This window comes from Salvia hispanica, chromosome 3, assembly GCF_023119035.1.
Source record: "Salvia hispanica cultivar TCC Black 2014 chromosome 3, UniMelb_Shisp_WGS_1.0, whole genome shotgun sequence".
NCBI lineage: Eukaryota > Viridiplantae > Streptophyta > Magnoliopsida > Lamiales > Lamiaceae > Salvia > Salvia hispanica.
In genome coordinates, this window is record NC_062967.1 from 17,700,793 (window position 1) to 17,718,836 (window position 18,044).

The 18,044-nt window shown below is 38.6% G+C and overlaps 4 protein-coding genes across 4 annotated transcripts; all 4 read left to right on the forward strand.

The window, feature by feature from the left end:
* The first annotated feature begins 1,972 nt into the window (after positions 1 to 1,972).
* On the forward strand, positions 1,973 to 3,565 carry LOC125209493 (berberine bridge enzyme-like 8). The gene has a single exon (XM_048109091.1). It carries the CDS (start codon positions 1,973 to 1,975, stop codon positions 3,563 to 3,565), a length of 1,593 nt encoding a protein of 530 aa, XP_047965048.1.
* Positions 3,566 to 7,791: 4,226 nt separating this feature from the next.
* Positions 7,792 to 9,633, forward strand: LOC125210991 (berberine bridge enzyme-like 13). The gene has a single exon (XM_048110659.1). The coding sequence runs from the start codon at positions 7,852 to 7,854 to the stop codon at positions 9,484 to 9,486; it is 1,635 nt and encodes a 544-aa protein (XP_047966616.1). The 5' UTR covers positions 7,792 to 7,851; the 3' UTR covers positions 9,487 to 9,633.
* An 814-nt stretch (positions 9,634 to 10,447) lies between these two features.
* Positions 10,448 to 12,004, forward strand: LOC125209494 (berberine bridge enzyme-like 23). The gene has a single exon (XM_048109092.1). The coding sequence runs from the start codon at positions 10,448 to 10,450 to the stop codon at positions 12,002 to 12,004; it is 1,557 nt and encodes a 518-aa protein (XP_047965049.1).
* Positions 12,005 to 14,031: 2,027 nt separating this feature from the next.
* On the forward strand, positions 14,032 to 15,893 carry LOC125211045 (tubulin beta chain-like). Its single transcript, XM_048110724.1, has 3 exons — positions 14,032 to 14,433; positions 14,660 to 14,929; positions 15,061 to 15,893. The coding sequence occupies exons 1-3, from the start codon at positions 14,040 to 14,042 to the stop codon at positions 15,732 to 15,734; spliced, it is 1,338 nt and encodes a 445-aa protein (XP_047966681.1). The 5' UTR covers positions 14,032 to 14,039; the 3' UTR covers positions 15,735 to 15,893.
* The last annotated feature ends 2,151 nt before the right edge of the window (positions 15,894 to 18,044 follow it).

Here is an 18,044-nt window from a genome sequence, read left to right on the forward strand (position 1 = left end):
AATGTTTTGGTTAAATCCCTTTTTAAATGGAACCCTAGCCTATGATCTTTGATGCATTTAAGTCTTCCTAGATAGCGATCGTCATTATTATTGTACCCTTGAATGGCGGGTCGTTACAGAGAACAAAAATAAACTTCATTCCATAGAGTCTGAATATCAAAACACAATTCTTCGGAAACATAGTAAAGATGCAAATTAAATGATAGGTTCAACGAAAATAACAAAATACGAAGTTAAACTATGAAAGCAAGTTAATATTGTTTTGCCCCACGAGCGATGCAACGATGTTCTTGCGAATTTCAACAACTGGATGAGGTGATGGCAAGCTCTCCTTGGCGGTGTGCCAAGGCCTTCAAGTGATCATAACTGACGGCGAGGAACGGGAAGTATGTGAGCTAGTCTTGCAATGAGTGCGGTTTCTAAGTGTGAGCTGGTGTGACTTCATGTGTTTTTCTTCATGTCTATTTATAGGGTGGCTTGCCCTAAAATTAGGGTTGTATCTTCCTTGTGCATTGTCGCTTTTGCCCTCGTTAAGTAGTTGGTCGTTTCCTAGCATTCCTTCCTTCTCTATCTCGAGCCTTTTGGCATGCATCCTGGTCAGTATTGCACCCTTCTAGCGTCCTTTTCACTTGAGTTTCCCGACCATTTCCCTGCTGACTTGTACCCTTTCTTGCACACTTAAGCAACTTTTCTTGCAAATACTGCACATTAAGCTCATCATATTGACTAGTAACCAAGGTCTAGAATACGACCTATCAAGGAACATAAACTATAGAACGGAAGCACACCTTAATCCATATTGAATTAAACTGTGGAATTTTTTTACAGCTATGTATCTTTTAGACGATTAGAGACATACGTCACAGTGTACTGTAGATAGAGTACATAAAATAGCTAATCGTTCTTCTGACAGTTGAGACCTTACTTTCTATTCGGTTCCTCGACAAATAGAAGATTTCATATGGTTTCTACACTTATTAGCTTAACTTTTGAATTTTTGCTATTGTTTCTGATAGCACTAATAGTTGTTCAAGCTGAGGGATAAGCTAAGATGCAACTTTCAGAAATGTAGAACCTACGTCTTGTTTGTGTTGTGTGAAGTGAAGAAGACGATGGGAATTGAATGAGCTAATGTGCAGGATCAACTTCTTAATTAGAAATATGATTAGTCTTTATTAGCAACACATGTGCTTATACAACATATTTATTGATATATAGTCCCTCCATCATTAAATATGAAATATTTAGTTTTCAAAAAGGGATATGTTTACGCTTTTTTGTTTTTCATTAGTGCATGGGAAATCAAACGAGAGAAAGCATAAAATAGGATGTTACACTATTTATTTTCTATAAAATGACGGTGGAATGAATTGCTGTGGTTCACATTTCATAATTAATGAACAACAAGAAATAATAATATTCTTATTGACCTCCTAGAAAGTCTAGAATATAACTATAAACTTATATAAATGAATTATAACCTAGCATATGTAGTAATCATTGTAAAATATTACCGCGATTCAAACATGTACTCCTGCATTCAAGATTTTATAAACTTGACTAGTCAAATACACTTTATAGTAGATAACCAGATTAGTTTTCTTTTTCTATAGTGTATTAAAAAATATTTTTTTTATAATAAATATTGTATTTCCTCTATCTTAAAAATAGTTGAATGTGTGAATAAAGAGAAAAAAAAGATTTACTCCATATAAAGTGATTAATTGGATGTGTTAATGATAGTTTACTTTTTTTCCAAAAAATTTATGTGGCACCTTTTGTCACAAAACAAAAATAGAAAATTTGGCATGAATAATGGGATATTTGAATATAACAATGTTACAAAATATAGAAAAGGAAAATCAAGACAATCAATTCTAATACTTGATACCACCATATCAATCTACATCAACAACTATATATATAATCCGCAACGAGCAAACATTACAATAACATAACAATACCACATACAATGAGTCACTTTCCGCTTTATAGTCTTTTCCTCTTGTTTTGTTATTTGAATTCTTCTTCTTACGCTTCTACGGACTCATTCATTCCATGCCTAACAACAAGAAATGTCCCACAATCCATAATTTACACAACACATAGCAAAAACTACACCTCAGTTCTCCAAGAATACATCAGAAATGACCGTTTCAAAACTTCCCAAACCCTAAAACCAACCCTAATCTTAACCCCAACCGACGAATCCCAAGTTGGAAAGGTCGTGATATGCGCGAAGGCGGCCACTCTGCATCTTAGAATCCGGAGCGGTGGCCACGACTATGAAGGCCTCTCCTACACATCCAAATCCCCATTCGCCATCCTGGACATGTTAAACCTGAGGTCTATCCAGATAGACCTGACAAACCAGACTGCACCCACACCCACTGCTTGGGTGCAGTCTGGCGCTACACTTGGTGAGCTATACTACAAAATCTGGGAAACAAGCGAAACCCTAGCTTTCCCGGCCGGTGTCTGCCCCACCTTAGGAATCGGCGGCCACATCAGCGGCGGCGGCTACGGCAATCTCCTTCGAAAATACGGCCTCTCCATCGACAACGTGGTCGATGCAAGAGTAGTCGATGCTAGCGGGAGAATCCTCGACCGGGAGGCGATGGGCGAAGACCTTTTCTGGGCCATCAGAGGCGGCGGCGCCGCCAGTTTCGCGGTGGTCCTGGCGTTCAAAGTCAAATTAGTCACTATACCTAATCCAGTGACGGTTTTTGAGGTCACGAAAACCCAAGACGAAAACGCGACGGAAATTCTCCACCGCTGGCAATTTATAGCCGACAAATTCGACAACGATTTATTCGTTAGGGCTGAAATCTTGCCAAGTGGGAACGCGGCAGCTACCGTTACTTTTGTAGCAATGTACCTCGGAAATTCAGATGACTTCGTCCGAATTTCCACGACGCAGTTTCCCGAGCTAGGGTTAGAGAAACATCATTGCAAGGAAATGAGTTGGATCAAAGCCGCCATGCGATGGGCAAAATTCCCCGACGACGCCCCAGTAATGGACTTGCTAGCCCAAAACCAGGGCGCGTCCACGTTCAAAGTCAAATCGGACTATGTGACAAGCCCAATTTCAATAACCGGACTCGATGGATTGCTCAGGCGGATCGGAGATGGTTTTACTTTGCAATTCAATCCGTACGGCGGCCGAATGAATGAGATTCCGGCGACGGCGGCGGCATTTCCTCATAGGGAGGGGAACATTTTCAAGATTCAATACTTCTATATGTGGAATGAAGTAGGCCCGGGGGTGGTGGATAAACATTTAGAGATAGTGAGGGATTTGTATGATTACATGGAGCCGTTTGTGTCCAAGAACCCGAGGAGGGCTTTTTTGAACTATAGAGATATTGAGATTGGTAGCAAATCCGAGGGAGATGGCGTGGATGCTTATAATGAGGCTAAGATTTATGGGAAGAAATATTTTGGGGATAATTTTGATAGATTGGTGAGAATTAAGAGTGTGGTTGATCCCTCTAATTTCTTTAGCCATGAGCAGAGCATTCCACCTCTGCCAAATAAGAGAATCCAAACAAGAAAGGAGTTTTAGGTTAAAATTTCTTATGTTCAATCAATAATGTTACTTAATTAAGATCGTCTATATATATTGGCTTCTAGTACTGTAACATTTTATATGATGATTGACATATAGCGATATAATACGAGTTCATTTATAATTATGCAAGAAATAAAAACATTTTGGAATCTTGAATTCAATGGTGTGCCACATGTTGTTCACTCAAGATGCAATAGATATACGATATAAATTAGCTAGTATACATTAAATTTTGTTACTTGAAGTGAAAGAACAATATGATTTGATAGAAATCATCCGTTTAGTGTATTTTGAGGGACGAGCATATATGGACTTATTAAATTATCTATTGAAAAATGGTCTTTGTATGATGCTACATCCTGCCATGGTAAGTGAGAGAACACTTCATCTGTAAGCTAAATATTAGTCTCCAGCAAATCACCAAATCCTATTTTGAGGTAAACAGGCTCAAATCATCCAGTTATCATAACAACCACAAAATATAGTTTGGCATTTTTCAACAGTGTAATTATAATTTGTGTTTAGAGTTGTCGACCGGACTTGGCTAGCCCAGCCCATTAGTGAAACGAAGCGGGCCTAGGCTGGGCTCATTGGTTAAAATGAGCTCCAATTGGGCTATTTTGTAAACCCAGGCCCGGGACCATCCGAAGTCCAGCCAAAGCCTGAGACTAGCCCAGGCCCAAGCCCATCAGAGGCCAACGTTATATAATTAGGTTTTTTTAATGTAATTATATAATCAACCATTAACAATTGTATATTTCTCTATCGATGCAATTATTAGTGGTTAATTACCTAATTACATTAAAAAAAAACTTAACTAATTTGATACCATAGACAGGCCCGTCTAGATACCATAATAAAATGTGGTGGTAGACGCGGGCTAGGCCTAAATATAGACGGGCCTCAACGTGCCTGGGCCGGGCTGGGTGATCCGGCCCATTTGACAACTCTATTTGCGTTTGCACTGTTCATGAAAGCAAAAAATGTGAAATTGCATTAAAGGACTTGGTGTTTAATTGGGATTTTAAAAAGACTCGAAGCCGAACTATATAATCTTAATAGGACAACGAATTGCACCAGATGTTGAAGTTGAAATTCTGTGACGAAGAAAAATATTGGAAGAAGAATAAATAGTGCCGCATGATTATGTTATACTTAAATTAATGGGTTTGAATTTGGATTTGGGTTGGTGGACTCCCCTTAAACTATTGGCCCAATCAATCAATTAATTTGGCTTATGTAAATGAGTTTACAAGCCCATATGCTGAGTTTGATTAATTTGATTAACTGAACCAACAGTTTTATTAAATGAGTTTAGCTTATAACAAGGGTATTGAAGAGGCTTTTTTTTTCCTATGCAAATCGACATCGTTAGTTTGGAAAAAGGAAGGCTAGAAGCAAGTTGAAAATTTGTATCGTTATCTTTAATTTGATAGACATGTGGGTATAATATTTTATTAAATTTTTAAAAAATAATAATTAGAATTATACAAATAATGGACTAATGGATTTAAACGTGGTATGTTTTCATGTTTTATGTAATTGTGTATTATTTACTTTAAATATAGGTTTGACTGTAACTTATATCTATTGCCTTTTAATATTTAAGTTCTGCATTTTTTTAGTATTACTTTCTCCGTCTATGATTAAAATACATGCGCGAATGAATTTTTCTTAATGTCACTGTCACATAAGCTCAAAACATCATCAATGAATATTTCTTAATGTCACATAAGCTCAAAACATAATCATCATCGTTACAAAGAAGAAATTTAACAAATTCAAGTTGATCCTACTCAATTATTAGATACCATAATACTACAACTGAACATAATGAGATTTTATTAATTATTAACTTATTATACTATTCTACATAAAAAACATGCATAATCAACCTTTTATTATCTTTTTATTAATTATCATGAATCATAATTAATTTGAACCTACGTGGTAGTAGAAAACTGGGGCGCTAGCATCAATGATTTTGATTTATATTAATAAAAGACGTAAATTTGTTGATGAAAGTATATATATGCGCATCTGACGCATATCAATCGAGTGTAATACTTTTTTACCAACTCTTTTGGATAATATAATAATTTGCTGCTTCACCTGCAAATTCTTTTTATTGGGACGTTGGTCCCAACTAATTAATGTCTAATTTTATCGATGCATGCAGTAATTTCACAAAGTTGCCACTAACAACCTTTTGAGTAAAGGTCCTTTTTATTCCTTAACATTTGACCATTTCTTTTATTTTGGTCCGTAACATTATCTTTTGAATTATTTGGTCCTTAACAAATGAAAATCGATCACATTTGGTCCGAAATGGACGGAGCCGTTAAAACTTAACGGTCAACGAAACTTAATATAATTTTGACCGGATTTAGACTTTAAAAATTTAGATTTCTTTTTCTTTTTCAAATCAATTCTATTTTTTTTAAAATTAGTTTTATTTATTAAAAGACTTTGCTTCAATCATTTAAAAACCCTAGAATCCTTCTTCATCTTCCATCTCCTTCTTCGTTTCGTATAATCTTCCATCTTCTTCATCTTCCATCTTCTTCATCTTCCATCAATTAAGCTCAACTCACCAACTATGGACCGTTCGAACTATAGCAGAGAGACCGGTGGGAATGGCGGTGGACGTGACCTCCGATTCCGGTACGAATTTGTATGTAAATCGCCACCGCGAACTACTGTGGAATCGCCGGCGAGAACCTCACTCCGATTCGCCGGCGAAAACTAGGCTTTCTTCGCTGGTTTGCAAAGTGAGATAGATTGTGAGCGGGAGGCGATATCGCGATTCAGAGAATGAGGGGATTTCGTATTTCCTCTTTCTTTTCTTTCTTTTCTTGTATCAATTTTTGTTTAATTTTATATTGTAATAGTGATAATTATTATTTACTTAAAATTTTGTTATTTTTCTGGTTTTGGTTAATTAGATATTATACATTAATTAAATATAATTAAAAGTCTTAATCCAGTCAAAATTGATTTAAACTTAGTTGACTGTTAATTTTTAACAATTCCATCCATTTCGGACCAAATGTGATCGATTTTTATTTGTTAAGGATCAAATAATTCAAAAGATAATGTTACGGACCAAAATCAAAAAATCGTCATATGTTAAGGATCAAAAAGGGACTTTAGTCCAACCTTTTTCTTAGCATATAATGATGGAGATGATGTGATTGTGCGTGTGTTGATTTTAAATTTAAAATATTTTTTATGCTAGCAATTGATATGATCGATTACTAGTGTATCTTAAAATAAGTTAATTACAACAATTCGTAATTATTGATATTTAAAATAATTTAGTGACAATAATTCGTAATTGAGTGCAATTTGTATCTCAAAAACTACAAGTAGTGTAAGTCAAAACTGAAAATCTTTAAATTTGACCATAAAGATGAGTTTTACATAGTAAGCGCCCCAATTACCGCAAAGTCGTTACAAAATTCTTAACTTTTTACTTAGAGGACACATAACTTTTTACTTTTATAATCACCTTTTCAATTCTATCATAAACTGTCTAATGTCACTAATTAATCCCAATGCAAACATTACAAATTCAATGATCTGTTTCTTGTGGTTTATATATTGTTTTTTCTTAACATTGTCAACAGTCATCATACTAAGCGACCAAATAGTTCGCTCCATTCACATACGAGCAGAGATCGAACCTCTGACCTCATGCTTAAGGGACGAGGTGTTGAACCACCATAATTGGTGGAATTGATAGCAATATAGCACAGTAAATAACTGAAAATTTGTTAATGTTGGGCTTTGTTGTTTTCTTTTTTTTTTTCATGTTCTTTACAAAGTTTTTGCTAATAGAAGTATTTCAATTTTGTTTAAGGTGAACTCTCTCTATCTTCAGAACTTTATAGATAGTTGAGTGCACTTGAGCTTATGAACAAACGTGCTATTTTCGCTACTTAAGATTGAGAAGAGCCTTTGAAGTAACACTATCAATCGCCTATTACAAGTTTATTAATGAGTATTTACGAAGGGTTAAACTCAATTCACAAAAACATTACTTATTCATGATATTGATAAAGAGATAGAAAATGTTGCAATCCAAAGTCTCAGTCAAAAGTGCAACCCCAATCTTTCAACTTCCTAAAAGCAAATTAACCCATTTTCTAACCTTAATCATTCCAAGGCCCTAACTCAAATAATGTACTACCATCTTTAGCTAAAAGCTTTTGCATTATCATCAACACCACCCATAAATACATCTCCTCTCAATCTAATCTTTCTATGCCAAATTCATCATGGGATATCCCACCTCTTCTTTTCTCACACTACACACACTTGTAGCAATAATAGTAATCTCTTCTTGTGCCTCCCAACCAATTCATGAATCCTTCTATCAATGCATCAACCTCAACTCCGAGCTTTCCATCCCTTTCTCGACCGCATTTTCGACTCCGGCCAACGCCTCTTTCAACTCAATCCTCCAGTCTTCTGCACAAAACCTAAGATGCCTAGTCTCATCCATGCCAAAGCCTAAACTCATCTTCACACCGTTGGTCGAATCGCACGTCCAGGCTGCCGTGATCTGCGCTAAGGAGCTTGGGACTCAGCTCAGAGTCAGGAGTGGCGGCCATGACTACGAGGGCCTTTCTTACATCTCACAAGCCGACCAACCGTTCATCATACTCGACTTGTCCAAACTCCGGTCCATCACTGTGGATATCTTCGACAATAGCGCCTGGGCCCAGGCAGGCGCTACTGTCGGGGAACTATCCTACAGGATATCCCAGAAAAGCAAAACCCACGGATTCCCTGCAGGACTCTGTCCCAGTTTGGGAATCGGTGGGCATATAACAGGCGGGGCCTACGGTCCGATGATGCGGAAGTATGGCCTTGGCGCAGACAATGTGATCGATGCTAGGATTGTCGATGCCAGTGGTAGGATTCTTGATAGGGAATCGATGGGGGAGGACTTGTTCTGGGCAATCAGGGGTGGTGGCGGGGGTAGTTTTGGGATTATCTTGTCCTGGAAAGTGAGGCTAGTCCCAGTTCCAGGGATTGTCACAGTATTCACTGTACCAAAAACCCTGGAACACGACGCGACAAAAATCCTCGTCAAGTGGCAGCAGATTGCTGACAAACTCGATGAGGATCTCTTCATCAGGGTGATCATACAGGCGGCAGACGGCCCCCAGAAGGGCCAAAGGATGGTGCAAACCTTGTACAATGCGTTGTTTCTTGGCAGGGCCGACAGACTGATCAATCTTGTCGAAGCGAGCTTTCCTGAACTTGGATTGACGCGGAAAGATTGCATAGAAATGAGTTGGATTGAATCTGTGCTCTACATTGCAGGTTATCCTGCCAAAACTCCCCCTGAAGTCCTGCTTCAGGGGAAGTCCCTTTTCAAGAATTACTTCAAGGCGAAGTCGGACTTTGTCAGGAAGCCAATTCCAGAGTCTGGCCTAGTCGGACTCTGGAACCGCCTGAAGGCCGAGGATTCGCCACTGATGATACTAAATCCCTACGGTGGAATGATGGGGAAGATTCCGGAGTCTGAGATCCCGTTTCCACACAGGAAAGGGGTGATCTACAAGATCCAATACCTAACCCTTTGGAACGACGATAAGCCAGAAAGCGAGGCGAAGCACGTGGCATGGATAAGGGAGCTCTACGACTACATGGCCGCATATGCCTCAATGCTTCCTCGAGAAGCCTACGTGAACTACAGGGATCTCGACTTGGGAGAGAACAGGAACGGGTCGAGCTTCATTGAGGCGAGCTCGTGGGGCATGAGGTATTTCAAGGGGAACTTCGGGAGGCTGGTGCGGGTGAAGACGAAGGTTGATCCGGATAATTTCTTCAGGCATGAACAGAGCATTCCTACTCTGCCATTGATGGATGCAGATGGAACAGGGGAGACTATGATTCATTGATGTTGGTGTTTTCATGTATCATGTATTTGTGTTGTAAATTTGTTGGGATTTTACTTTTTAATGCTTTGTGTTTTGGTTGTGATCTCAGTGTTGGAGGCTGAAAATCAGTTGTGTGTTGATTAAGTGATTATTTTGGTTGTTTTTAAATTTCATGTTTTTTCATTAGCTTCATATAAATTGAATAGGGAAAACAATGCACAAAAATTTGAATAATTCATGATTTAAAATAGTGCTACAAAAAGAAATATTAATAGGTTGGAAAATAACAACATGGCAAAACACAGTTTATTGTATTAATATATCATACTACTATATAGTGTCTGCTCATAATGCCCAGACGGCTTTGACTAGAATCCATATGGAATGATAATCAATTTTTAATTTTATTAATTTCTTGTTAGTTGTTACTATAGTATTTTAATTTGATTGAAAGTACAAATAACTAGATAAGCACTTAGCAGAATCTAGAAACGAATATTATTGCCTATTAAATCCACACAACAGTTCATATTATAACTATATTCCTTGCTGCCGAATAATTGTTATATATGGACATTCAATATAAAAGTTAATTACTACTACAACCATTGAAATCACCGATTTCTATCATTAAATATTTAAATTTTTTAAACAAAGATATACGGAGCACTTTGGAACCATTCAAGATTATATTTCATAATTGAATATATGTACTGTTTGATTCATGAGATTGTATTTTACGACTTAATCTTAGAGGATAATCATATGATCATAACTAGTCATAGCCATCTCCCTTCAATTAAGTTAATCTTAGAGGATAATCATATGATCATAACTAGTCATAGCCACCTCCCTTTCAACTAAATTAATGTTATAATGTAATCCTAGATGAATAATTATATAATAATGAGTCATAGCAACAATACACCACCTTTATATATAGTCCATAATATTTTCATGACTTGTTTGAAAGAGGCAGCAAATGGAATCTCACATACTAGTTCGTGTCCTAGTTTTCTCACAAATTTTCGTAAGGTTTTGCTATGCAAATCAAGAAAGTTTTATCCAATGTATGTCTAGTAATCCTTCTTTAGGATACATCAAAAAATTCGATTTCATCCATTCTCGAAATTCTCTATCGTATCGCAGTCTCCTGCAGTCTGCAGAGCAGAATCCGAGATGGATCAACTCGACAACCTCAGAACCGGAGCTCATCATCACCCCGTACAACGCTGGTGAGATTCGAACCGCCATAACGTGTTCCAAGAAGCACGGATTCCAACTCAGGATAAAGAGCGGGGGCCACGACTACGAGGGCCTATCCTACACATGTAAAACTCCGTACGTGCTCGTTGACCTAGTCAACCTCCGCTCAATCAGCATCCATCTCGAGGACGAGACGGCTTGGGTGCAGACCGGTGCTACACTTGGCGAACTATATTATAATATAGCTCAAAAGAGCAAAGTCCACGCCTTCCCCGCTGGGCTGTGCCCCAGCGTTGGCGTGGGCGGCCACATCAGCGGCGGCGGATTAGGCACGCTGGTCCGGAAAAACGGCCTCGCGGCCGACAACGTGATTGACGCGTATTTAATGAATGCTGACGGCGAGATTCTCGATAGAAAATCTATGGGCGAGGATCTATTCTGGGCAATCAGAGGCGGGGGAGGGGCGAGCTTCGGGATCATCCTCGCGTGGAGGATCAAGCTCGTCCGAGTCCCAGAAACAGTCACTGTTTTCACCGTGAAGCGGAAACTAGACGGGGAAGCGGTTGAATTGGTCGGAAAATGGCAGCACGTCGCGAGTCGACTACCGGAAAATCTCTTCATACGAGTTGTTCTTCAACACATCGCCGGGACCGGCGAAGCAATCTTCAATGCTCTGTTTTTGGGAAATGCAGAGGAATTGCTGCCGTTGATGAAGATGAGGTTTCCAGAATTAGGGGTGAAGGAATTAGACTGCATTGAGATGAGCTGGATCGAATCGGCGATCTACTTCGCCGGATTCGAATCCAGCAGCTCGCCGGAGGTTTTGCTGGATAGGATTGTGAGGTACAAGAGCTCTTTCAAGGCGAAATCAGATTTCGTGCAAAGGCCTTTGCCGGAATCCGCCTTGTCCGGCATTATCGAGAGGCTTGCGCGGGAGGATATAGCGTTCGCGATCATGGATCCTTTTGGCGGGAAAATGGACGAAATTGGGGAAAGCGAGTCGCCGTTTCCACATAGGAAGGGGAATTTGTTGAACGTACAGTATTTGGTGAAGTGGGATGGTGGCGAGACGACGAGACACGTGGGCTGGATTGATGAGGTGTATGGCTTTATGGAGGGATACGTGTCTTCGTCGCCTCGCGGGGCTTACTTGAACTACAGAGATCTCGATTTAGGGTTTGGCGAGGGGGCAGAGTCGAGCTACTCGCGAGGGATTGTGTGGGGGAGGAAATATTTTAAGGGGAATTTTGAGAGATTGGTGAGGGTTAAAACTATGGCTGATCCTCACAATTTTTTTAGGCATCAACAAAGTATTCCTATGTTGTTATTATAGGAAAGGATTTAGACAAGAAAATGGTTGTATAACTTGTGTTCTCAATTTCTCTTTGTTTTAGTTTAATAGGTTTATATTATTCCTATATTACTATATGTAATTATGGGTTTATGTGATGAGGGCTCATTTGTGAATCTGACATTGGGCTAAACACGAATTAGTTAATCATTCTACGATGTTCGATCCATTAGACAACAATATTTTACTCTAAAATTTCAAACAAACTATAAACATGTTGCTAATGTTACACAATTTAAAAATCGGACCGGCAAGTGAACTGATGAAGTTATTGGTTCACGGTTCAACTGGTCGGATCGGTCCAATCACTGGTCAGACCGTTTTACTGTAGCATATATAATTAAATATATCAAATTTATTATATAATAAAATGTAGTTTTGATCTTCATATATATTTTTATATAATTTAGTGAAAAATAAAATATTATTAAACTTAATTGAAGATAAGTATAATTAAAACTTAAATTTAATTAAATATATATGAAAATATTGAAATTTAGTGTAATAAGTTACTATTAAAGTTTATTAAATAACAAATTTAATAAACATATTTTATTTATAATTAATTATAATGAATTAATGAATTTATAAAAATAATAGTTAATCATAGAATGAATGAAAATTTATTCATGGATTATAAGAATAATTAAAGTTACTATTATACCACAACAATTGAAGTGGTGGAGTAGTAATGGAGTTGGACTTATATACATGAGGTCTATGGTTCAAATCCCATTGGACACAGATTTTTGAAAAAAAGCTGAAAATGTCAAAAAACCGGTTCAATCGATTCCTGGTTTCCGGTCGAACCGGCATGAGCACCGGTTCACGGCCGGACCGGTTCAAACCGGTTTTTAAAACACTGCTTCAAATAATGGGTACGACCGTACGAGAGGTAAACCGTAAACATACAAAAGTTGAGTTATATGTACTAGTCCAACGAAATATAATTTATGGTATATAATTCAGTAATTGTTCTGTTACCTTCATCCATGAAAAATAATCTTATTTCTTTTTATTTTGCATCGCCCACCAAAATTATTATTTTCCTATTTATAGTAAAAGAAATCTTTAATGATATTAGTCTCATTTTTCATCTACATTTCAACAACTTTTTCTAGATATGATACACTTGATTAATTTACGTATTACTCCCTCCGTCCCAAAATAAGTGACCCACTTTTTTTGGGCACGGGATTTAAGGAATGGTATTTAAATAAGTTAAAGTGGAGAGAGTAAAGTATGAGAGAGGGAAAAGTAGAGGAGAGAAGAGAGAATAAAGTAGGTGGAGAATAAAGTAAGAGAGATGACTTTTTGCTAAAAATGGAAATATGTCACTTATAGTGGGACACCCCAAAAAGGAATACAAGTCACTTATCTTGGGACGGAGGGAGTACAATTGTATAGTTTTACTTATTAGTTAGTTTTATTCTCCAGTTAATTAGAGTTTTTCATGGTAAATCTTAGTCGTGTTGTGTTACTTTTGGTTCTTGTTGTTTCGTTGTTGGTAGTCGTATCCACCTTAATTCCGGTAGGTTGTCTAGCATAAGTTAAGTAATTGCTATTTACCCCCCAAAATATCCCCTTAAAATAAATATGGACACATTAATTAATTCCTTATTAATATGAAAAATTGAAATGTAACCTTCTAACTCATCAATCCTTCCCATCGTTAATCGCCATTAATTAAAAATTGGTGAACACTGAATTTTGCTAACAACTACGTACCAACTAATTAACTCAGGTGGTTCGATCGTTGAAATATTTATGTTATGGATTTAAATTGTGTTTAACACAGCAATAAATATGTTAATTATACAACATAAACTCTAATTAAACATTATTACGGCACCAAATTAATAAATCAACCCATTCTTGAACTATTCCGTGAAACTTGCATGTTAGCTTAAAATCGTCACATATCAAATTAAACAACATTGGTTTTAGGTGGTTAGATAAAGCAGCTATTTAAACACAATCTATTATCACATACTAAAGCAGAATTTTAAAAAAAAAAATGAGAGAAATTTTGCACATTCAAGGGGGCCAATGTGGCAACCAAATCGGCTCCAAATTCTGGGAGGTGATATGCGGCGAGCATGCCATCGACGGCATCGGGAAATACAGCGGCGACTCCGATCTCCAGCTTGAGAGGATCAACGTTTATTTCAATGAGGCCAGCGGCGGGAGGTACGTCCCACGCTCTGTGCTCATGGACCTTGAACCGGGCACTATGGACTCGGTCAGGTCTGGCCCGTTTGGCCAACTTTTCCGGCCGGATAACTTCGTGTTTGGCCAGTCCGGGGCCGGGAATAACTGGGCCAAGGGGCATTACACGGAGGGGGCGGAGTTGATCGATTCCGTGCTTGATGTGGTTCGTAAGGAAGCTGAGAATTGTGATTGTTTGCAAGGTTAGGTTTCGATTCATATTTTTCTTTGCTTTGACTTGTTTTGGAATTTTTTTATAGAGTTGTCAACTGGGCTGGGTGACCTATACCAGCACACCTCAGGCCAGGCCCATCCCATCCTTGAAATGAAGTGAGACTGAGCTGAGCTCGGACATTTATTGAAGTGGGAAAATATCTAGACCTCAGTTACTAGTGGATTATGTGTTTTTTTTTGTCTTGAATGATATAGGATTTCAAGTGTGTCACTCTTTGGGAGGAGGAACCGGGTCCGGCATGGGCACCCTTCTCATTTCGAAGATCCGGGAGGAGTATCCCGACCGTATGATGCTCACATTTTCCGTCTTCCCTTCTCCTAAGGTCTCTGACACCGTCGTGGAGCCCTACAACGCCACTCTCTCTGTGCACCAGCTCGTTGAGAACGCCGACGAGTGTATGGTTCTCGACAACGAGGCTCTCTACGACATATGCTTCCGCACCCTCAAGTTCTCCACCCCTACATGTAAGTACCCCCATCTCCAAAATTAGGCCATAAATGTTGGCAAATAAAACAAAAATAAATATAATAATACCCTATTACAATAAAAGAACTGAAATCATTATATAAGTCTTATGTAACACTGCTTAATTCAGTTGGTGATCTGAACCACTTGATCTCCGCGACAATGAGTGGCATCACGTGCTGTCTCCGTTTCCCGGGGCAGCTCAACTCCGACCTCAGGAAACTGGCGGTGAACCTGATCCCATTCCCGCGCCTCCATTTCTTCATGGTGGGGTTTGCACCCTTGACCTCGAGGGGGTCCCAGCAGTACCGGGCCCTCTCCGTCCCAGAGCTGACTCAGCAGATGTGGGACGCCAAGAACATGATGTGCGCGGCGGACCCGCGCCACGGCCGCTACCTAACGGCCTCGGCCATGTTCCGGGGCAAGATGAGCACGAAAGAGGTGGACGAGCAGATGATCAACGTCCAGAACAAGAACTCGTCCTACTTCGTGGAGTGGATCCCGAACAACGTGAAGTCGAGCGTGTGCGACATCCCGCCCAAGGGCTTGAACATGGCGTCGACCTTCATAGGGAATTCGACGTCGATCCAGGAGATGTTCAGGCGCGTGAGCGAGCAGTTCACGGCCATGTTCCGGCGCAAGGCCTTCTTGCATTGGTACACGGGGGAGGGGATGGATGAGATGGAGTTCACAGAGGCCGAGAGCAACATGAATGACCTCGTCGCTGAGTACCAGCAGTACCAGGACGCGGCCGCTGAGGACGGGTATGAGGACGAGGACGAGGACGATGATGACGGTGCCTGAAGATTTTTGTGTGAATCGATCTCATGGTGTGTGTTAAATGTTAATGGTTGTTAATGTTTCTATTGTGTGATTTGAGTTAATGTGGATGTTTGTATCTAATAAATGGTTATCATGTTTGGAGGCTATGAACCCCACTTATAATTAATTAAGTTCCATCTACCACTCTATATCCTAAATTTCAGTTGCTCAAGGGTGAGCATACCCTCTATATGTGCACCATGGAAATTGGAGGCCTTTTCTCTGACGAAGTTGTTCAAATAATTGTCTATTTTAGGTGGGAAAATGAGGATGGAAACAAGACTTTATAAGAGAGTATTGTTGGACAATGAGATTAGTATATACTTCCTCCGTCCCACTCATAATGTCCACATTCTTGAGTGACACGAGATTTTTATGAGGAGTTGTTAGACGGAGTAAGTAGAGAAAAAAATAGTTGACTAGTTTAATGAGTGGACTATTTATTTCCAAATATAGAAAATGGATATCTTGAATGAGATGAAGAGAGTACAAATTAAATCAGAAAGGAAGAAACGAAGTCAATGAATAATAGTGATGCAAAGCTTCAACACTTTTTATGATAAGACATCCCATGACATAGTCAAAATAATTGCTTCCATACAAAAAATTATACTTCTTTCGTCCAAAAAATATAGTCTTATTTTGTCATTTTAGGATATCTACAATAAATAGTTCTATTTTTAAAAATGAAAGTTTCTCTCTTCTACTTTACCTACTTATTCTCTCTTCTCTCACACTTTAACTACTTTTACTTAGAGGTCACCAAACCGAACCGGCCCGGCTGAACCGGCCTGAAACCGTCACCAGCAGTTCGGAACCGTGAACCGAAACCGCGGTGACGGTTCGGAACCGGATAAGGTTCGGCGGTTCCGACGGGCCGGTTTAGTTCTCAAGAAATGAAGAACCGTAACTGGCGGTTCGCCGGAAACCGGCGGTTTGCCGGTTCCGAACCGTCACCGCGGTTCCGGTTCACGGTTGCCGAATAGGTAAGTAAGGTAAGAGAACTATGTGGACTTTGATTCATATATTTTTTTTTTCAATTGTTTCAACTTTAAAATATAAAATACAATTATATAATTGTATTTGTATATACTCTAATCGGTGAAGAAGACTTCTCTATAAGACTAAATCCGGGAGACATTTGACAATTCTACCATGATTGTTGATGGTTAAATTAAACTCAACAATTAAGGTTGAATTGCTAAAGGTATCCTCAATTTAGTTATCTAGAAACATCTCCTTCGTCGACTAAAAGTATATATATATACTACTCCCTCCGTCCCAGATTAAGAGTCACTTTTTGCCATAAAAGTCCGTCCCAGTTCAAGAGTCACTTTTAGAATTTTCCATATTTGTTCATATAATTTACTCCATTCTTCATCAAAATTACATCAAAATACCATTATCTACATTAAAATAAACCAAAACAAAAATCAAAAGGGACTCACCTTCAACCAACTCTACCATCTCACTTCATTTATTACACACTTCACCATCTCACTTCATTTATTACACACTTCAACTCTTTCTTAAAATCCGAGCCATAACAATAAGTGACTCTAAATGTGGGACGGAGGGAGTATCTATTTACATTTATAATTTATTGTTTTTTACTTCAAGTTTTATTATTTAAATTGTTATACAAGCTAACAAGCATGTATTATGTTATGTATTAAGTCTTTTGACTCTTTTGTAATTTCAATTTTCAACATTTGTATTTGTAATATCGACATATCGTTCAAATTTGTATAATTGTATCAATAAAAATCCAATTGTTCAACTCCAATGTCGACTTCTACTCTATTTGTCAATTGTCATTCTCGTTTTATTTATTTATTCGATAGTAAAAGACTACAACTACAAGGTGTAATTTGTAATTAGTACTATAAATGAATAAATTTAAAAAAAAAACGAACTTGAACCGGCGGTCCAAACCGGAACCAGCCCGTAATCATCTAGAAATCGCCGGTCTTGAACCGGTTTTGAACCGTGTTTGAACCGGTTCAAGAACCGGAACCACCGGAACCTAGGCGGGCCGGTTCAGGTTCGACATTTTTTTGAACCTGAACTGCCGGTTCCGAACCGGGAACCGGCGGTTCTTGAACCGTGGTGACCTCTACTTTTACTCCTAGTAGCTTACTTTACCAGTCGTCTACAAATGAAACTATTTTTGTAAACCGAGTGGGTAGATATATTACCAAAAAAACCATTGGGTATGGTCATTTTTTTTTCGATCCACAGCTTTATTAAATAGTGGATTATATCATAATCTTGACAATTTTCTCAAACTAC